The 22,740-nt window shown below is 41.4% G+C and overlaps 1 protein-coding gene across 1 annotated transcript in view; it reads left to right on the forward strand.

The window, feature by feature from the left end:
• Positions 1-22,740, forward strand: part of RTKN2 (rhotekin 2) — a 55,459-nt gene that overhangs the window by 14,540 nt on the left and 18,179 nt on the right. Inside the window, 6 exon segments of the mRNA XM_018576668.1 lie at positions 955-1,008; positions 13,599-13,716; positions 16,210-16,378; positions 16,726-16,757; positions 20,634-20,728; positions 21,840-21,946. Of these exon segments, the coding sequence (XP_018432170.1) occupies positions 955-1,008; positions 13,599-13,716; positions 16,210-16,378; positions 16,726-16,757; positions 20,634-20,728; positions 21,840-21,946 (575 nt within the window).

Raw genomic sequence — 22,740 nt, forward strand, 5'->3', positions numbered from 1 at the left:
CAAAAAGGGTATAAAATTCATTTCAGTACAGCGCTGCATGACGGAATAAATGTCAGTCAAAGTACCGCAGCGCTGAATACTGAAAAATGGCCTGGATGGGAAGGGGGTTTAACACCGCGGATGTCAACTGGTTAACATTTGTGCACAGAAAAAACAATTTATACTTACTCTAACCTGACTGATGACCGCTGTGCACTTACAGCTCACAGGAGCCTCAGGGGAGGAAGTAGTGCTGTGTTCAGGGGAGTATGAAAACTGTTTATTTCATACGTAGCCCTGCCAACAAAATATCACAATTGGAGGAAAAGCAGATACTAAATCATTCTCAGACTGCTTTCCTTACAGTCCAGTCAAAGCTTCTACAGACAGCAAAGTTGTGAAAGATGAGACAAAGAGGCTAGTTTCAGTATCTCCCCTTTATACATTAGCAGTAAAAAGTTTAAATGTTAGTTACAGTATATAAATATCTGAAACCCTTTGGGGCGTATTGTGTACTCATGCCCAGGATGTGCAGGTTAAGACTGTTTTCCATATAATTTACTGAAATGATTGATTCTCAGTTCAGAAGCAGCATGTTAGATATATAAATCTCTGTAACCCTTTGGGTGTATTGGGTGCTCTCATGCCCAGGATTTCCAGGCTAGACTGTTTTTGCATATAAATTGCTGAAATGATTGGTATTCAGAAGCTCTTCTATTAGCCAAAACTACACATCCACATTTGTATTTCATGCAGATTATAGAGATGATCCAGTGTACTACAATACAGCAGCTTTATGTACATGAAAGATTGAGAATGGGCTTGAGGAATGAAATCATAAAGATTTCAGTCATTGTTTTCCGGAACTACTTGATATAGATCCTGCTGGTTAAACGTAGGCTGACATTTTTAAACACATTAAATGTACAATTTCTGAATAACCATAATGTTTCATTGTGTCTATTCTTCCTGCAGGAATTCGAATCCCATTGATGTGGAAAGACACCGATCATTTTGGCAGCAAGGAAAGTATGTGTTACTGATAAGTCATACAATTGATTTTTAGATGATCCCATGTAGCATCTTGCATGTCAGGATTTCCTGTTTATAGAAATATTGTCACACAGTGCATGTGCACATGGTTGTTGGCGCACCCTTCTTGTTTGGGCCCTAACACAGGGTGACAATGCTGGTTCTCCATATATACAGTACATGGTGAAAGAGCGTTATCATCCGACTGTATAACTGGTAGGATCACTAAGTGATCACCAGGCCGTTAAGGACTGGTGGGCTGATGGGTTTTGGGGGAAGTTGTTGGCTTGGGGTCTGTGAGCCAAGAAGGAATCTGGTCTCTCCAGCAATGTCCTGGAGCTTTGGCCAATTCAGTGTTTCTTCTGCACTGGGCAGACCTCCTTCAAGGGTGCATGTGGTAGGGTGACAATGCAGGAGGGGAACTCGAGTCACTCATTACAAGTACCTTCATGGCAGGAGCGCCAGGTATTTTTTTTTTTAATCAAAGCTATAGTTGTAAAAAGATTTAAAAAAACTAACTTTACAGCATATGAGCTTTTAGTTTAAATATGGAGTTTAAATATACTTTAATTCAAGGCTTTTAACAGGTGAAAAAGACAGGAGGAACACAGGGAAGGTACGCATTAGCAGGAGGAGGGGTTGGCTATAAGAGAATTGGTCTTTAAATGGTCCTGACATATTTGAGTGGTCCTGAACTTAAAAAGTGAAGCTTTGCTATGCTATAGGGAACATCTAGAAATATTGTCTGAACGTTCTCATTCACCCAGGTCATGGTATATCTGTAAAAAATAATTCAAGGCAACTGGACTTTCTGTATTTTTCTTGAAGACGTTTCACTGGTCATCCAACCAGCTTTCTCAATTTTTGTACCAGTCATTCTGAATTTAGAAAGCTGGTTGGATGACCAGTGAAACATCTTCAAGAAAAATACAGCAAGTCCAGTTGCCTTGACTTATTTTTTTTACAGATATCTAAAAATATTAATTGTGCCTAAGCAGTACTCTGAACAATGTCTGCCATTTGAGTGTGCCTAAGTGTACAGCCTCAAAATTGTACATCTACAGTGTAAAATCCATCTAAGGCTTTTATTCCTCTGGCTTCTAGTTGGATTTGGTGATGTCACTACTGGGCTGCCCCCTGTTCACTTCTTACATGAGGAAGCAAAGCCCTGCCTTTTATTTTGGCCACAGCTTCCAAAGCTCAGTTCCTCTTTTAAAACCAAATCTAAACAATTCTTTTGATTATGATGATCTAAACTGAATATCTAAAACTTTTATAGGTTTTCTTTTAAACAAGTATTTCAAAGCTGCTCTGTGATGACAGCTTATCTGACAGGCTAGATCAGTATAAGTCACTCTCTTGATGTGCATCACTTAGCACATTAGCACACAATCTGCGTGCATGACTATATGCTGTCTTAGAGCTTGCTTTCCTGTGGTTACATAAGAGCTCTTTATACACAGTCTCTGAAGCTATATCAGTGTTCCATGAAAACCTTTAAATCATCATTTATATGTACTGCAAATCGCTCCGAAGATGACAACTTGACAAACAGCAATATTTCAGCATTATTTTTTATAAAATATTTTTATTTTCACACACATTTCTTAGTTTTAATTCACAGCTCAAATGATTTTCAGATTTTGGAGGAAAAAAAAAGTGTGTGAAACAGTTTATTTTATTAGTATTTTCTTAATGCCTTCTCCATACTCATCTGCAGTGATGACAGCAGCCTTTCTATGAAACCAAGCACATGAAAAACTCTTGAATGTATAATTAATGAAAACAAGAGTGCTTTGACAACCCCGTGGTGTATTCGGCTTAACAGTTTTATTTGAAATGTATTCTGGCTGCTTTACATACAGGAAATGCCGAAGCACATTTAAGACACTCAGAGAAACTATGCATTAAAATAGAAAGCTGGAATGTTATGCAGGATTCTTTTTGCTTTCTACACTACTGAATGTCACTAATGGCGGCCTGCTTAAAGGGCAATAAATCCCAAATCACAAGTAAATGAACATATAAAGGGTGTGTGTGTGTGTGTGTGTGTGTGTGTGTGTGTGTATATATATATATACACACACACACACACACAGTACCACTGTATAGAGTGGCAAGATGGTCACCCAGAGGGGCTGAGCAGTTCCAGGACGGAAATACTTTTACCAGGAAAGGGCTGGCTTTACAATTCTTTCCTGGTTTTCTAAATTATATCTGGGATACTGGAAAGGGATGAAATCTCCATTGGGGTCCGGGCTTTAGTGATGACCAGCATCGAATGGTGCACCTGTGCACAGCCGTTATGAAAAGGATGCTGGTTCAGGGTTCCACCTGGAAGACAAGGGAGGTGTCTGTCCAGCAGTCAGGAGCACTCCATCCTGGAACCAGCCTGTGTGGCATGTCTGCTGGATACAGCCTGTGTGGTAAGTCTTTGGGATGCAGCCTGATCAGCCTTAACACTATGAGCGCTTGTCTATTCAGTTGGTCCCCCCTTTTGCCACCAAAACAGCCCTGACCCGTCCAGACATGGACTCCACTATACCTCTGAAGGTATGCTGTGGTATTTGGCAATAATCAGTCAGTAGCAGATCCCTTAAGTCCTGCACATTGTGAGGTGGGGCCTCCATGGATTGGAATTATTACAGCACATTCCACAGATGCTCAACCTAATTGAGAGCTGGAGAATTTGGACGCCTAGTCAACACCTTGAACTCGTTGTTGTGTTCCTGAAACCATTCTTGAACCATTTTTGCAGTGTAGCAGGGCTCATTTCCCTGCTGAAAGAGGACACTGCCATCAAGGAATGCCATAAAGGGGTGTACTTGGTCAGCAACAATTCTTATGTAGGTGGTACATGTAAAAGTAATCCACACGCATGGCCGGGCCCAAGGTTTCCCAGGAGAACATTGCCCAAAGCATCAAACTGCCTCTGCTGGCATGAAAAGAAAACTGAAAAAAAGTGAAGGGGGTCTGAATACTTTCTGAATACACTGAAGGGAATTTATCAAAGCTGGAGCAGACAAAATCTGGAGCAGCTGTGCATAGCAACCAATCAGCTTCTCTCTTTCATTTTCAAATCTTAACTGAACAAACTACAGAGAGAAGCTGATTGGTAGTCATGCACAGCTGCTCCAGATTTTGTCTGCTACAGTTTTGATAAATTCCCCCCATTATCGATACTGGATTAGGGCTGCAACAACTAATCGACATAATTGATTATTGAAAAAGTTGTCAACTTTTTTAATAATCGATTATGTCAAACAGGGCCAACCAATCCGATTATGTCGGATTGGTTGGCCCTGTTTGGGGCTCCACACACGCTGCGCGCCTCACCTCCTCCCCACCTCATGCTCGCCACTGCCAGACCCGCCCGGCCGCATCCACGCAGCACATTGTATAATGTATTGCTGAGATTTGTGGTATTCTGCATTGCGCTGTATAGATGACTTCAAATCCCAGCAATAATACATTATAAAGTGGAATATCACCAGCTATAGAGGAGTACAACAAATCCCAGCAATAATACATTATACAGCGCAATGCAGAATACCGCCAGCTATAATGTACTATTGGTATTCTGCATTGTGCTGCATAATGTACTATTGCTGGGATTTGTAGTCCTCTATAGCCAGTGCCATTCTTCATCATTGCTGTATAATTTTCCATTTTACTATATTGCACACCACACTTTTTTTTCATTTTTACTTCCACCGCTCCAAGCTTGCTCCCGTGATGGACTGCAATCTCAATACAAACAAATAGTCCCATCACTGGAGCCATTTTTAAAAATGTATTTTATTTTTTATCTGATTAATCGAACTTAATAATCGGCTAACTAATCGATTTTGGAAATAATCGTTAGCTGCAGCTCTATACTGGATATAGCAGTGGTTCTCAACCTGTGTAACCTCAGGACCCATATTTGTCCATGGTCATTAAGTTGCGACCCAAGACGCACTGCAATGGAATGCACAGTATTGCGGTACCGCGCGGGCAATTGAACTGTGGGCGTGAGGTGGGAATGAATAACAATGCACCTCCCACACCAGAATGCGTAGTAGGTGCGATTTTATGGCGTTAATGGCACAGGACTGTTCATTTAACGCTCTGTACCAGTGTGAACGGGCCCTCAAAAACGCTGACAGATACACACAACCACAATCTCACACACACATATACACACTCCAAGAAAGAAAATGTATTTTTTTTTTATTTTTAGATCCACATAGTCTCCCTACCTTGTGAGAACTGGAAATTATAAACTAGAAAAGTGGAAAGCATGTCGCGAACCACTTTTGGGTCCTGAGCCACCAGTTGAGAACCAAGGGGATATAGCATTGTTGTATGTATGTATGTATGTGTGTATGTATGTATGTATGTACCAAGATAAAATAAAGTTGACCACCAAACATGTATCCCCTAGGTATTGGAACTAATATTTTTTCATAGTTTTAAAACTAGTATGTGTTACTGTATAAGCATATATATTTTAATAAGTTTTATAATGAGAAATATTTCAATATCAAACCGTAAGCTCTTTGAATAAAATATACATGAGCTTTCTCTTTAAAAGAAAATAGATTTCATTTATAAATATTCCTTTAGGTGGATTTACATATCACTTTAATGGATCTGCAGTGGCAGCAAACAAAGCTAATGAATATGTTTAGAGTTGTTTGTGACAATACGATCAATAGCTGGCTGGCTTTTTTATAGCCATGTGCTGTGTCTTTATTATATTTTCTATACTAGTTGCCAAGAGAACATGGGAGGTCCACCGGTGAGCTGCAAATGTATTGGATTTGTAATAATGGGGAACAATTACATGTATAATCAAAGCTACAGTTTTATATATGATGCTGAACTAAAGAAAATCAGATGACTCTTAAATACAAGAAAATAAATGGCTTTAATTACTTACCCTACAGATCAGTATGCTGAGCATTAGGAAACACAGATGGTAAAAGGCATACAATGTGCTACTGAATATCAAATCTTACTTTTTGTCCTGATACCAGAATGTCACAAGGACAGGAAGTGATGGCATATCCCTGATGGGTGCAAAGACATCAACCAAAGCAGATTTATTTAGTATTATCTTGAGGGGGTTAGAACATCTTTCAGGTTTCCCTTTGCTCTCTGTGTCGTCCTGTCCCAATGACACCTACACTCTCCTCTCCTGATGCCACCAAGACAGGCTGAGCAACCTGAACATTTCTTACTACCAACAGCTGTGTTTGGATGTATTCAAGCCTAGCCTTGTAGCCTGAGCTAAATTGCTCTTGTGGCGCAACATGCCAGATATAAGACACATGTCCGCTGTCTTGTGTGCCTCCTGCTCATGATCGCCTAACTGTTCTGGTGCTGTTTGCAATGCATCCTTTGAAGGACCTGACAATGACCCCCCTGGAATTTTGCCCTCTGCTTGAGTCTATAGTCTTAGTTCCCTGCAGAATCCTCATCTGATCTGCCTACAGCATTTTTGGCTAAGCCTCCAGCTGCCGATATTCTGATGCTGAGTCTCCTAAGTCCTTAATGGATGAGGTTACACCTGAGGAGTTGCAGGCCACTGCTGTTACCCCCAGACTTGGATTTTATTGATGCATTTCACACCACTTTAAATTTCGAGGATCAGTCTGCAGCTTCTGCCAGTGTTGCTCCAATTTAGGGTCCCCAAGGGGGCAAAGACCTTTCTGGTACACCCATTGTTTGCCGTTGTCCTTTTTATGGAACCAAGAAAAGCTTTTTACTCTCAGATGGCTACCACTCCTGTACTTGTTTTGAGGAGGACGCTGTTAAAAAGTGGGCTGCCCCCTCTTTGAAACCTGCAGTATCCTAACTTAAAGTATTAAACTCTCAAACTTTCTTCAAAAAAAGTCAAACAAATGTACATTGCCCAGCAAAGTATATATTTTTTTACATATTGCCCAAGAATATACAGCCATCATGTTTCCAAGCGGTTGGCTTCAACTCGCTCAGCTTCCCTGAACTTCCTGTCCAGGAAAGGCCACAAGGGACAGTGCAGTTTCTAGCAGTTGTTCATCTACTAACTTGGAGAAGGGGTAGGAGTGGAGAGCAGGGAGTAGAGTGGCATGCTGTGTTGTGCCTCATGTGTTGGTGGAGATGCACACAACTTACTAGCACATGCAAGGCTAGCACTCTAAGGCTCCTTTCACATGGGAGCCTGTCAGTTCCGATCAGCAGGAGATCCGTGCACAAATCCCCCTGCGGATCAGAGCAGTTTGGAAAAGATGTCACCGCATTCTCTGTGTGTCCGCAAAATGCTACTATTGCTAAGTGGGGCAAAATGGGGCCAGAAGAGGACCAGGATTGCAACAAAGGTTTTGGGAGGGGTTAATAATGAGTGAGAAGGATCTAAACTCGAATGGTAAGGCTTCATGCACATGGGCAGAAAAAAACATCGCTTTTAGAGACTTTTTTTTTTTTGTGGGCTCATCATCATGCCCGTGAGGGCTTATCACCTAAAAGGGAGTGGCAAGTAATACATGAGGAGGTAGCTGTCTGGGGATGAATTGTGTGAGAACGTGATGGTTGAGTGGTTAGTTTGAGGTGGGATAGGCTTCCCTGAAGAGACGAGTCTTAAGGGATTGCCTAAAGTCAGTCAGAGTGGGAGATAGACGGACAGGTTGTGGTAAAGAGTTCCAGAGGCTGAAATAGACTCTAGAGAAGTCCTGGAGGTGAGCATGGGAGGAGTTGACGAGGGAGCTGGAAAGCATGAGGACAGAAACATGAATGGGGAAAAGCGTCATGTAACTGCAGGGAATATGTGGAGAAGATTTGGGAGAGTGGAATGACGTGATTTTACTTTCTTTTTTTTTTTTTTTATTTTTTTAATTTCCTAATGTCTAAGACTATTCCCCCCTTGCCACTCCCATTCACAAGGTCACGGTACTGACTGCCATCACTCTGCAAGGTGAGTGCCTATGCTGTTGGACTTATTCCATAAAGGTCCCTTCCTGGCCTTGCGCAAGGTGGTTTTGAAGCCTAGAGCTTCTTTCCTTCCTAAGGTGGTTTCGGCCTTTCACTTCAACAAAGACCTTGTTCTTTCATCCCTCTGTCCAGCTCCAGTTCATTAGGAGATCTTCCTCCTATTGTCTGAATGTAGTTTGTGCTGTGCCTAACTACCTTGCAGCTGCTGCTTCCACTAAAAAGTCTGACTCTGTCATTCCTGGTAGTCCTTATAAAGAGGAGCCTGCTTCTCATTCCACCATTACTTCATGGCTCTGACAGATCTCCATTTAAAGGAGAACTATGAGGTGAGTGATTGATTGATTTACACTCATCCATATGGTTAGAGCCGACGTGTGACATTTAAACTGTTACACATCGGCTCTATTGATTGGGAAGTGAGCGAAAACATACCGTCAATCGCTCACTTCCCGATCATCTCCCTGCAGACAGCGGTGCCTGTCAGTCACTGCTCCCCACAGGGATTCTTCTCCCCCCCTCTCCGATCCTCCAGTGTTAACTGGAGGAGGGGGCGGGCACAGCTGGCTCTGCCTCTAGTTAGGCAGAGCCCGCTGTGAATCAGCCAGCTGGATGGATCTCTACAGTATTGTTGGGATCCGTCCTGGCTGCAACGCTCTCATTACATAGCTGGCTTTATACTGAGTTTTGGATCACGGGAGGTGGTTAGTATATGTCCTCCTGCGACCATAAAGAGAACTATGGGATAAAAAGGTTACACCATAGTTCTCTTTTTAAGCTTGTAGAATTAAGAATTTCCGACCAAGAAGCACACTACTAGATTGTTCACGTGTTCTATAAGTTTTGCCAGGTGCATGTTCAAGCCTCATTTGATGCCAGCTTCAGGTGGCTCTTAGAGCTGCAAGTGGTCCCCAGTTTTGTTTTTTGTGCGTCCCGCAGTGTTTTGTTGCTGATTTGTTTTTGTAGTACATTTGAGGGACACAGATCCCATCCTCATATGAATGTCCTCTTGGCACTGCTTTTTCACAAAATTCTGGCATGCTGGCAGGAAGTTATTCTAGGCTGGCAATTTATTTTATGGATTACCAGTTTCCAAATCCTCCTGCAGCTAGTATAACCCGACAGTATCTGATTTCCTGTGTTCCTTTTTAAAATGCTGTCATGAAATTGGTTGGTTATTTGCACATTTTAAATGTAGTTTAGAAACAAACATTGAATGTGTTTCATAAACAAGAGGTCCATACATTTTAACAGATTTAATAACATGTTTTTAATTTACAGTGTTTCATAGCAGTATAAGCTGCTTTTACTTGTAACAGGCTTTTTATACCCTGCCAGCAGACATAATCTTTTAATACTGCCAAGAAAATGTTTCCATTAATGGATAGCAATGCTTTTTGATGATCTTCTCTTGATATACTTCAGCTAGTTGATGTAAAAAATACAAAGCTGACCTTTTTGCATTGTGATAGACCTAGATGGAAAGCTCCATATGAAGCAATACATTATTGGAAGCAATCTCTTCCCTTTTTCCATAATGTTTCACAATGAAATGGCTGTGTAGAAGATAAGATGGTTAGTGGGAATTGCCTAATTTAACATAAAACAATTCTCTAGTTTCAGCTTTGCTATGCATTATGTTTTATGTAAATTGACTGACATTTAAAAGGAAAGTTCTGCTGGTTTCAATGGCCACATAATGAGTTGCAAATATTTTTTAATGTGCCTTGAACATTATAAATGTCTGCATTATTGTATTCTCATGGTGGTATTTTATATATGGATTTGTAGCTTCTTCCTTGTCGCAAAATCCTCATCCCTGCAGATTGACTGTTGACACAAAATCAATTACCAGATAAGAGGCCTAGAAATTCTATTGCATAGTATGAATAATTATTAGGGCTGCAACTTCTATCAGTGTAAATTGATTATAGTCGATAGTGAGAATCGTTTGGCAACGATTCTCATCATCAATTAGTCGATTTTCGATTAGTTGCCGCCGCTCTGCTCCATGTTCCCCTTCCCACTGGTGCTGGCTGCAGCGGCCTATGTCCCTATCAATCCCTGCTGCTCTCCCCGCCTGCTTCAGCAGAGGTAGCGGGAACACAGACCACTGCAGCCGGCACCAACGGGGAGACTGCGGTGACTCTGCAATCCCCCACTGCCCCCTCACACCTCCGCTGCTGCTTCGTTCCTCCTCCTCTGCCCGCCCCGTTCATCCTGCCGTACCCCGCTCTACCTGCCGTGCCTTGTTCTGTGCTCTTTTGCTCCGGCCGTGCCCCCTTCCTCCTACCATGCCCCATTCTACCTGCCCTTCCTCTTTCCGTGCCTCGTTTTTCCTGCTGTGCCTTGTTCTGTGCCCCCGTTCCTCCTGCCGTGCAGCTCAATAGTATTATAGTATAACTGTGTGTGTGTGTACTATATTGCCAAAAGTATTGGGACACCCCTCCAAATGATTGGATTCAGGTGTTTCCGTGAAATTTCCTTGCTACTAAATATTCCACGGTCACCTGTAAGTGGTATTATAAGAAAGTGGAAGCGCCTGGGAACAACAGCAACTCAGCCATGAAGTGGTAAGCCACATAAAATGACAGAGCGGGGTCAGCGCAGGCTGAAGTGCACAGTGCGCAGAAGTCGCCAACTGCCTGCAGAATCAGTAGCTACAGACCTCCAAACTTCGTGTGGCCTTCAGATTGGCACAACAACAGTGCGTAGAGAGCTTCATGGAATGGGTTTCCATGGCCGAGCAGCTGCATCCAAGCCTTGCATCACCAAGTGCAATGCAAAGCATCGGACGCAATGGCGTAAAGCACGCCGCCACTGGACTCTAGAGAAGTGGAGACGTGTTCTCTGGAGTGACGAATCACGCTTCTCTGTCTGGGAATCTCTCAGAACTAACTAACCCATCTAATTCCTAAATAGCTCTGTCCTAAGCACAATTGTTCTAATGGTCATGCATTTAATAGTTTAAAGGCAATTTAGATATTCAAATATTTTTATAGTTTCATTAAAAAGAAACCTTTGCTGACAGGCTGTCATTGTAGATTCCTTGCTATAAAAATGCTAGTGCAGGACATTTGAACGGCTTTAATAATTTTTAATAGCAGGAGTCAATGGCAACATATTATGCCAAGATAAAAAAAAGCTCTCTATGGCCCTAAAAAAGAATGCTGTGGATGCCTAGGAGTCTGACAAGTATACATTATATTAGAGGGTTAGTTACTTTTCCTCCTACAGGAGTATTAAACTCTGTCAAGTGTGTTGAGAGGAGAGGCATTTGGTGGAGGTCAAAATTGTTCTACTGTCACAGCTGCTGGTTTTTAAATCTTTTCTTACCTTTGTTGGCTTATTGCCTTTTTTCGAATGTGCATTGGTAGAGTAGTCAAAGGAGAAGCCTTTTGTCCCGCACTAAATTATAGACACTAGATGGCAGGAAAAAGGGTCCTCTTATGCTTATTGATTCTTTAGGGACATGTAAAACAAGCTGGAGTAGAGGTACTCTGCACATTCCCTACCAAGAAGAGGTCTTGTGTGCCTACAGAAGATCTAGGTCAGTGATGGCGAAACTTTTTGAGCCGGAGTGCCCAAACTGGATCACTAAACCAACTTATGTATCTCAAAGTGCCAACCCTTCAATTAGACCTGAATACTCTCAGGGGGGCTCTGCAGTTCCGAGGTGGTCTGTACGGGCTCTCAGGGGGCTGTGCGGCTCTCAGGTGGGCTCTGTGGGGTTTTTGGTATTCTGTACAGGCTCTCCAAGGGAGCTGTGCAGCTCTCAGACGGTCTATTATGGCTTTTGGGTGGGCTCTGTGGTCCCTCTGGTGGTAAGTATGGGCTCTCTGGGGGGCTGTGCGGCTCTCCGGTGGCCTATAAGGGTTTTCAGGTGGGCTCTCAGGTAGTCTGTTTGGGCTCTCAGGGGGGCTGTGCGGGCTCTCAGGGGGGCAGTGTGGCTCTCGGGTGGTCTATAAGTGCTTTCAGGTGGTTTATATGGGCTCTCTGTGGGGCTATTCTGCATTGCTGTATAATTATCATACAGCAATGCAGAATACCACCAGCTATGCGGGAAGTCCCAGCAATACATTATAATGAAAGTCGGCTCTACACAGCAGAGGCGTAACTAGAAACCTAGTCTAGAAGGGGGCAATTATTATCGCTGCCTGGGGGAGAATTGTTTTTAGGCAGGAGTTAATTTAAAAAAAAAAACCCCATGAGTAATTAAAAAGAATAGCATTCTGTAGATTTATGTTGTCGCTTTTTTTTTTTTAGAGAGGATGTTGGCACTTGTTATCAATAGGGTTACTATAATGTTATAATCCTAATTGTGCAATCGTGGTCAGTTTAATTTCTTGCCATGCGATTATTTTGGCAGCCAATAAAGGGTGGAAAACATATTTTCTATATCTAGCCTCATGCATCTCTGCCAGATGATGTTTTTTTTTTTATCGTGGAAAAAAGAAAGATGATTGTTTTATTTTTATTATGGGAAACAGAAATTATCTCTGTCACTTGGTTTATTGGTAGGATATGTTTTCTTATTTTCTCAGAACTAAGAATAACAGCCTGTCTATCATGGAGCATTTATGTACAGTTTTTTTAGAACAAAGCCCTTTTTTTCCCCCAAAAAAAGTTTTAATGGAGAATTAAAGGGAGAGTGAAATACATAATTAAAGACCGATGTGTGACACTGAAGCTGTCACACGTCGGCTCTATTGATAGGGAAGTCTGGGCATGTGGATTGCCGAGTTCCCGATCCTCTTCCTGCAGTGACTGTCACCTTCCCCCGACAGGGATTCCACACTCCACTTCTTTTTTTGGTCGTTGAGGCCTCGGGTTTTGGGTGTGGGAGGTGTGCTAGTGTATCACGCTAATGTAAAGTCAGAGGTTGAAGTGGCTTTTTTGGTTTTTGTTTATGCACATTACTTTACTGGATATTATAACTCTCTAGATTAAGTTATTTGAATTGATATATATATATATATCTATATATATATAGATATAGATAGATAGAGATGGATAGAGATGGATATATCTATATAATTATTATTGAGCAAAGAACATTACAAAAATGACCACTACGCACGGAGAAAGTACATGCTGGGAGACCTCTATCTAGGGTCAGCCCAATAATTCCCATGGTGCAAATCCAACCCTGGAAGTATGTTATAACTGACCTGGGATGGCTAATCGGTTCACAATGACTCCTATTGTAGCAGTGGGTAAAATACAAAAACTATACTTGAGAACCTTGTTCTCAAGTACCTTGTTCCCTTGTGTACTGGGAAGTGTGTGTGTTTGCATGTATGTGTGTGCATGCAATACTGTATCTCTCACTCTCTCCATATAATATATACATACATTGTATTGTGTAATTTTTATATTTTTATCTGCTGTGACAACCCAGGAATTCTTACATGCCCATATACCAAAGATGGTTAAGGTCTGTCAATGGAATTTAATTAACATGAATATGTTACACCCCTAACAACTAACCCTGGCGCCTTTTGGATAATCCCTAACAGAGCATTTCCCTGCAGTTTGTCAGTATGATGCCTAATTTAAATCCCATTTTATAGCTCGTACACATGTTGCTATGCAGATCATTGAGCCTTAAATATCATTCTATTCTTTCTCCGCAGAGTCGCAGAGATATGCAGTTTTTTGCATGCTAAAACTGGACCAGGAAATATTTGACACAGACATGGTAATCGTGGACAAAACCATGACTGATATATGTTTTGAGAACATAATTGTATTGTAAGTACCTTTTTTGTGCTTTGTGTTCCTTGGTACCTACACACAGAAATTTGCAGTAAACTATCGTCCTTTGAGCACTTCCTAGTGACGCTGCTGTATAAAGTAACAATGTTTAGCTCATTGCCCTGAAGCAACCTTGCTGTTGCTCTCTTGTCCTTGGTATCGGGCTGCTTGCAAGGCTAGGTAAATAGATTTGACATGTTTCTGAGTTTTACCCTGTTCTGCAAGTGAGTTCGAGAATCTGTCACTTTGTCTACTCAGGGGAATATAACCCGTTCTTTTGATAGGGTGTCCCCCTTCCCCAGAAAGATACATTCTTCCCCTTTGCTCCCTATTTATCTACTTCTTTCAACTGTAAGAGTTCCGGGTCTAAACACTGTGTATGCTCCATGTTGATCAATGCGTAAATTAAAAAAAGTTTGGGTTTAGAGTATTCCTCCAAACTTAGACCAAAGTGCACTTATTCTTTTTGCACTCTTCCCCCGATCTAAACGGTTCCTTTACCGCCCTCCGAAGATCTATACTTAATGGGATCCAAGAGTGTCTGTTCCATTGTTTGTTGACATCTTGCAGTGCAAGTCTAACGCCTGGCTGCGTCCATCTCCCTGCTGGGAGAAGTTCCCATAGAAATCTATGGCGCTTTAATGTGTAGAGTCAGCCAGCAGAGGTATCATTGCAACGATGGATGTAAGCAAAAGGTAAACTGTGCCTGATGGATCTCCATAAGTACGGGTCTGCAGAAGGGGATTTTGGGATTTTGTAGGCCAAAAAGGATAAGCCCACTTTGTTTTAAAGTGGACTTATCCTTGAAAGCAAAAATTGTGCATTTGGTGCAGTTGTCCTTTAAATTCCCCCTGAGTGCAGCCTACCTGGTTAAATACCGTACTTGAATTTCTCTCTGTTCCAGCAATATTTACAGTGTGGCCCACACCATTTCTACTGAAAACGCCCCACTGGGTCCTCTTTCTCCTGCGTGTGTGTGCTGCCGCCCTATTCATTTTTTTGAGAGAGCCGTACCCTTAGGAATTGGTCCCCCACACACATGCTCAGGAAGAAGACCTGGTGGAGACGGATTGCCTGAAAAGGCTGTGCAGGGCCACGCAGTGAATATTGATGATACCGGAAGGAATATGTTTAACCAGTTGGCTGCACTCTGTGGTGTGGGGGCATTCATTAAAGGATCGCTGTATCAAAGGTACAGTTGTCTCAGTAGTTTTTAAGTGTTTTTTAAAAGCATATTATTGTTATTGTACTCTGTGTAGTAGTTCTCAGTGGTCAAGTTCTCTGCCCCTTTCTTAAAGTTGAACTCCAGGAAAAAAATTAGGGCTGCAACTAATGATTTTTTTCATAATTGATAGTTGGCCGTTTTAATTTTTATATGATTCATCGAAGAAAAAAAAATATTTAATTTAAAATAAAATACACATATGGACTACAATCTCACATTTAGTTTATTAATTTGCACTGAAGTTATAGGCTTTCACGGGAGCGAGGTTGTAGCAGTGACTACTTTACAACACACACAGGGACCATGGGGAATAAAAGTAGCCACCCTCCAGAAGGAAGGACAGTGTCGGCACCAATTCAGAGATGATTTGAGGATCTACAGCCAAGTGATACACAAATAAGCTTCATTTCTGTTAACATTTAAGTACCTGAATGCAATTTGAAGATTTAACTCCTGAGTTTAGTGTTCAAGGCCATTAAATCCACATTTTAATGTGTGTAAAAAGTGAAAGAAAATTGCTCAGGCTGCGAAAGGATTAACATTGTCCAGTTATCTGGATATATACTGGGGGGAATTTATCAAAGCACTTGCAACAGTTTTAGCCTCTTAGATCATTTTTTTTATGTGCAAATCTGTCTTTTAACATGTGCCCTCAGAGCTTGCGCTACTTTTTCAACTGCATGTTTTTTGCACCTTTTTTGCATGTGTTTTCATCTGCACTTGTTCTGGGCTGTCTGAAACTGGAACATCATCTAAGAAAACACTCGCAACTTAAGTCCCCATGAGCACTTCTTCAAGATGCGACAGTTCAGCTTTTAGCCTAGAGTTAGAAGTCTTCTTTCTTGGAGTCTGTTAAACCTCATTTATTAAACAATATTACACTAGCTGATAAAACTGGTGCAAATATATTCTGTGCAAGTTCAAACACTTTCAATTGCTTTGCAAAGTGCAAAAAATTTCCGTGCAAGTTCAAACACTCGCAACTGCTTTGATAATTCCCCCCAGTATGTTTATAGCTCTGCAAATGAGTACATAGGGAACACTGCTACTGGAACTAGACAAATTACTACAAAATTCTTATGCATGTACTATTTTACAGTTAAGTGTTCTGTGCTTTTTGTTTGTATTGTCTGGTTGTTTTCTGTCTCACTTGTGCACATAATAAGGAAACTATGATTAATCTATCTCAGCTGTTCATGTGCTTTAATGTGAAATTGATATTGTTTTGATGGTGATATGTAACAGATGTTTAATTGTATTTACAGCACGGAAGCAAGACCAGACTTTAAGTTAAAACTGGAAGTATATAGCTGCTGCATGGAGGAATCATCTATAACCAACACTCCCAAGAAACTTGCACGGAAGCTCAGAAACTCAATTGGGAAATCTGCTGGGAAGAAATTTAATTCAGAGACCGAAGAATCTGAGCCAGAAGCTTTTGTGTTCTCAAACCTTCACATGCCGTGAGTTATTTCTGCAACTTTTAATGTTACTAAGTATACATGCTCAACTTCTTTTTTTTTTTCGCTGGGAAAACTGGATGACTATCTTAAGTAGTGTTTTTTTTTTCTTTTTGTCTTGGTTGATGGTAATTCTTAGCAGAGTAGTACACTGTCAATACCTCTAGATGTCACTGTTGTGATTTGTGGTTCATAGTTTTGTATTGATATAAAGGCCTCTACAGGTAATGCTGGTATACTGTTTGTAAGATCATACAACAAGTACATCCTTGTATGAAATAAATTGATAATATTGAGGAGTTATCTAGTTCATTTTAAAAGGAATGTGTAGTTTTAGTGAATGCATGTTTTTAGTTATTGGAGCATTTAACTTGTGTTACTTTCACATTTAATTTTTACATGCATGCTTCCATATTTTTGTTGTATTCAAAATATATATTTGTTGGCTAAACACTAAAGGCCGTGCTGCACTTATCACAGTCTCATTTAATATTCCTGCTTGTCAACTGTTATAAGGCATCAGCTGTGCATGGAGGAGGTTGTTCAGGGAGTCACACATTTACATTGTGAGAAAGTACTGTTGTGTAACACTGTAAAGCAGGAAGCAAAGCCCTGATCATAATGAAGAATGACTGCCTATGTGTACTTTACAGATAGAGCTGCAACAACTAATCAATGTAGTCAATTAAAATCGACTATGGAAAACGTTGTCAATGTTTTCCATCATCGATTAGTCAGCTATCGATTAGTTAACCCTGCTCGCGGCTCCACACACGACCCGAGCCGCGCACCAAACGACACTCCTCTTCTCCTCCCCGCTCTGAGCTCCCTGACGCGCCGCTGCCCGCCAACGATCGAAGGGGAACGGAACCTGACAGGCCCACGATCCCGCATCTAAAAGTAAGAGTGCCTGCTCCCCCTGCACCCCCGACATGGCGATTGGGATTTTTTTAATGTATTGCTGGGATAGTGGGAACTGTTGTATTCTCTATAGCTGATGGTACATTGCACTGTATATGTACCATCGGCTATAGATGAATACAAATCCCAGCAATACATTATACACTGTATGTTTATTGTATTGCTGCTATTTGTTCAATTCCTCTATAGCTGGTGGAATATATTCTGCATTGCGCTGTATAATGATTATACAGCGCAATGCAGAATACCATCAGCTATAGAGGAATACAACAAATCCTGGCAATAATACATTATAGTATAATGCATTTGCTGGGATTTGTTGTATTCCCCTATAGCTGGTGGTATTCTGCATGCATTGCGCCGCAGTATAATTTATTATTGCTGAGATTTATTGTATTCCTCTATAGCTGGTGGTATTCTGCATTGCGCAGTATAATTATAAAATGCAATAGTTTACCACCAGCTATAGAGGAATACAACAAATCCCAGCTAGCTATTATACAGCGGCGCAATGCACGCAGAATACCACCAGCTATAGAGGAATACAACAAATTCCAGTTAGAATACATTACACAGCGCAATGCAGAATACCGCCAGCTATAATATACTATTGCCAGGATTTGTTGTATTCCTCTATAGCTGGTGGTATTCTGTATTGTGCTGTGTAATGTATTATTGCTGGGATTTGTAGTCCTCTATAGCCAGTGCCATTCTGCATTCATAGCTGTATAATTTTACACTTTCCATTTCACTATATTGCACACCACACTTTTTTTTATTTTTATTTACTTCCACTGCTCCAAGCTTGTTCCCATGATGGGCTACAATCTCAATACAAACTAGTAGTCCATCACTGGAGCCATTTTATTTATCCGATTTAATCGAACTTAATAATCGGCTAACCGATTTTGAAAATACGTTAGCTGCTGCCCTAATTACAGACTATACATAGAAAGCAAATCAAAGTTTTTTTAATAGTACATTACAGGACACAAGATCATTAGTTCTATCCCTGGGTTATACACAGCTACCTTCAGGTGATTGGACACTGGCAAAAAAAAGCCCCCCCACACATAATCCCCCCCCCCCTCTCTCTCTCTCAGCAAGCCACAGTTTTTGCTAGTGTCCTTAGGTGATGAACTTCTTCCTACTGACAGAAGCTTACCTCCTTTTTGGAGGGATCTTCCTTTTTTCTTAAAGATTCTGCTAGTCGGTCAACTGCTCTTAAGCCTCCTCCTTTTTGCAGCTTTCCGTTTGGTTTCTTGGCTGAGCCTTGGTGGACTGTAACCGGAAATGCCTGGCGGAAGACATGGTGGGCCTGCAATTTTGTTCTGGGCAGTGGATCCTGCGTGGGCCCTCACCGCATTGAGGTGGCTGCAGGTGCTATACAGGTCCATGACCATGGTCCTTCAACCTGTGGAGCTCTGTCCCTGAAGACCCATCTGTGGTTATGCTTACCTTGACGGGCATAGCTAGAATAGGGTTTGTCTCCAACATACTACTACTGTAAGTCTGGGCTCTCTGCCCTCCCCTGGTGCCTAGAGCACTGTTGCGCAAGTTAAGCCTTGTGGCAATTGCAGAGCATATACTGCAACATTTTTAAATGAGGTGTAGCAGGCATTCGGCACCGAGTCCCAAGGGCCATTCTGTCGCGGGGTATGTTGGAGGTTGTTCCACTGTGCCTGAGCATTCTCCACCTCTGGGAGGTGTTGGGTGCTAGTCTCTCTCACTTTATAATATGGCCGTACAACTTAAGGATACCATTGCTACATTTTATTGATGCAGTCTGATGTTAGAGCAGCCTGAGTCAGCCCATACTGAGGTCTCCAGCCTGGGTTCCCTAAAAATGCCCACACCTGCTAAGACCTTTTCAGTCCACTCACACTTTGTGCGGGTTCTGTACAGTGACTGGCCTCACTCTGAAATGCTTTTTGTTCCTCTTAAATGTTTTGCTCAGTAATACCCTATTGAAGATAGTTTCTTTTAGAAATGGACTGACTCAGTGGGGGATCAAGCCATTTCTTGCCCTAACAAGACCTTGACTATTCTGGTGAAAGATGTTTCCCTTTTTTAAGGACCTGGTGGGTAAGAGGCCAGAAGCCCTCTTTAAGACCTTGTCTGGTCTGGCTGGTCCTTCCATGCAAATGCATCCATGATGGTCTGCCAGACCCTTCTGGTCAAGAGCATGGTGCGGGTTCTATTTTGATGAATCCATCTATGCTCCAACACCTGGAGCTCCTCCTTGAGGTCTTCCACTACTGTGTTGACAGTCCAGCTGATGAGATTCACCAGATATCCAAGATGAGCTTCCTTTTTGTATTCACATGTGAAGGATACTTTGAATTAAGTGTTGTTCAGCAGAACCCCCGTGGAAAAAGCGCTTTCAGAGGTTTCCCTCTGAAGGGGGACCCCTTTTTTGTACGTCTCCGGATGGCGAAATATAGGAAATCACAAGGGGGTAAAGCTACTCTTATTACTCTTTGCAGGTTAACAATGCAGATATTAAGAAAACTATGGAAAAAAAAGTTGCCCCATAGTTCTCCTGTAATATCAAGCTGGCTTAATTTACATGAATATCTACAAATCATTGAAAGACTATACAACTTGACATGGTAAAGGGGGGAGGTGGGTGATTGAGGATGGGGTGGGTCCCTGGCTAAGAGGGGGAGATTTTCTTTTTTTTTTTCCTATTACATTTCATTATTTTCTTTTACCTTCTTTCTTGTTCATCTCAGAGTTTTTGCCCTCTTTACCAGGCCTGACTGCTGACCTTTCATTTAAGAATTGCAACGTATTAAAACCAAATAACATTTGTTTGTAAACTCTCTTTACCTTTAGAGGGAATGTATGGTCTTTTTCTATTTTAATGGTTATTTTATTCAGTACACTCCAGATAAATTGAAATGTATGCCTAGGTATCTATACAGAAACCAGCCTGCCAGCTCAATTCTACATTCAGACGTTGCTATTGTACACCAACACTATCCTCGCCACTCCCATTTGTCAGTAATCTGGTGATATAGGAATCCCTGCTTTTAATGCAGGTGAGTTATTCCAAATTACTCAGAAAAGTTGATCACTTCCAGTCAGTGTAAAAGGGGTCAAAGCCATTATTGCACAAGCAGCACATGCTTTTGTTGTCCAAATCATGAAGAGGACCTTGGTGGGTGCTTCCCGGCATTCTGGATGGCAATGTACTGATTTTGAATATTTTAGCTAATGCATGTTTCAAGCTTTATTGTTAACTAGTTAACACTAGTCCTTGCCTGGGAAGCTCGTAACTGCTAATCTTCTTTGTCACCTCCCAGGGGAGCAAAATTCAACTTACTGGCTCATATAACATTCGCATTGGATAGTGTGGAGGACAACTTTAGAACCCATACCCTTACTGTGGATGGGCATGGTAAGTGTCACTGTATTAAATGTTTATTGCAGTTCGTTTACCTACTTTACTATCTGCCCTTAGTGTATATCTGGGTAAAATAATAAAACCATATTCAGTACACCTTGGCAATACATGCTCATTTCCCTATATTTCATCCCTTTAAAGCACAGCACAGAAAAATTCCTATTTATTTAATCGTGCAGTACAAGATGACTGCCAAAAATCTAGTGAGCTCCAAACCTTTTGTTTTGAGTTATCTCTGCGCCGCAGAAATCACAACCAGTGTTGTCAGCCCTGTTCTGTGCTGAACTACAGAACTCTTCCTTTCTATGCCTTCTCTGTCACTCTCCACATTACATTGATTACATACATTGATTTCTTTCCTTGCAAGGCAATGCTGCTGCCTTGACTTCTAAGAGCCTGACTGCCCACTGTAGGTAGGGAAAAGAGCTTTTGGGCAATGTAGTGCTTGGGGTGTGCTTACATCAATAAGAAATTACCTCCCAGCAGCTGCCCCTGCAACAAATTCACAAGCCTGGGGATTTCTTGCTACAGGAACAAGGTAAAAGAAACCAATAATTTTGGGACATGCTGTAGAGGTAGGTCTAGAATAACTTTGGGTAACGCCTGGAAATATACTTTAGGATGCAATAGGACTATCGAAAATACAAGAATAATCTGCAGATAGGTTTTTGAGGGACCATAAACGTTGATCTCAGAATTCACCCACAAAAAGAGTTGTGGCAAGTGTTCCTCCATTATGTTACTGTATGAAAGAATCAGAATCATTTGGCAAATATTATATTTCATGGAAGAACCCTTACAGGGTAAGTTTATTTTTTATTTTTAATACACCGTAGTTTGTGGCCAAATTTTGTTTGGTCACTACCATCCTGTGTTTTTATAGTGCATGTCATACAAGCTCTTTGTCATCTGCAAACAGCGATGCTGGTGTGTCTTTTGTGTTACTAGTATTGTCAAAACCTTGCTGGTGCCATGTTGTGTTTTTTTTCTTTTCTTTTATACGTATGTCCTAAATATGACAACATAGTTTGTATCTTGTAACACCGACGTGTGTGGGTAGCTTTTAGATGTATTTAATAAAATACATTTCCTTTTTGTTATGCAGAGGAATGTTCCTTTTGGCTTCCTTTATATGGAAGTCTATGCTGCAGTTTAGTTGCTCAGCCAACCTGTTTGACAGATGAAGTCATGGTGGGGTTCCTTAACCAACAGGTAAGCCGAGTAAAAACCTAAACATTTCGTTTAAAAATTAGTTGCATTTCTATCGATCCATTAGCCACTTGTATACAAAAAAAACTTTCAGATATTGTTGCTTAACCTCCCAAAAGAAAATACACTAACAAAATCAATATTGACACACAGTAGGTAAATGTGATGCAGTTCATATGTATACTGCATCCTTGGCCAGAAAATGAAACCCTGAAAGGATTTATTAATGAACAGATAAAGGCATCACTTTCTAGCATGCCCTTGTGGTATGGTTCCTATCGAACATCTGGAAATTATAAGCATGTTAAGAGGGCAAATATTGCTAATCTTTGGGTTCCATTTCTGAAATGATAGTTTTCTTAGAGGCATGTTTGTAATTGGTCCACCTCTCTGTTCCTCCGGCGCTGACTGGGGAGGAGGCTGGCACAGCTGGCTTTGCCTCTCTAATAGCACGGTGGATCCTGACAATATGGTCAGGATTCATCCCGGCTGCAGTGTGGCTCTGTGCTGTCAGCATATAGCGGGCAATAGTATATATCCTCCTGTGACCCTAAAGAGAACTATGGCAAAAAAAGTTTGGGCCGTAGTTCTTTTATCTTTGTAATACTTGTTCAAATTTATAATAGTTAAGGGGGTCAAATTGAAGAAAGTTAACACTGTAGTGATGGAAAAAATTCTAAGGAGCGGGATCAGAAATGTTCTCAAACTAAATCCCAAGGTTTTGTTCACATGGATGGCAAAGGGACGGTAAAAACAGGCGGTTGATCTGCATCTTTACTGCCCTCTCCCTGACCGCC

This window comes from Nanorana parkeri, unplaced genomic scaffold (assembly GCF_000935625.1).
Source record: "Nanorana parkeri isolate BGI_ZX_2015 unplaced genomic scaffold, ASM93562v1 scaffold73, whole genome shotgun sequence".
NCBI classification, from domain to species: domain Eukaryota; kingdom Metazoa; phylum Chordata; class Amphibia; order Anura; family Dicroglossidae; genus Nanorana; species Nanorana parkeri.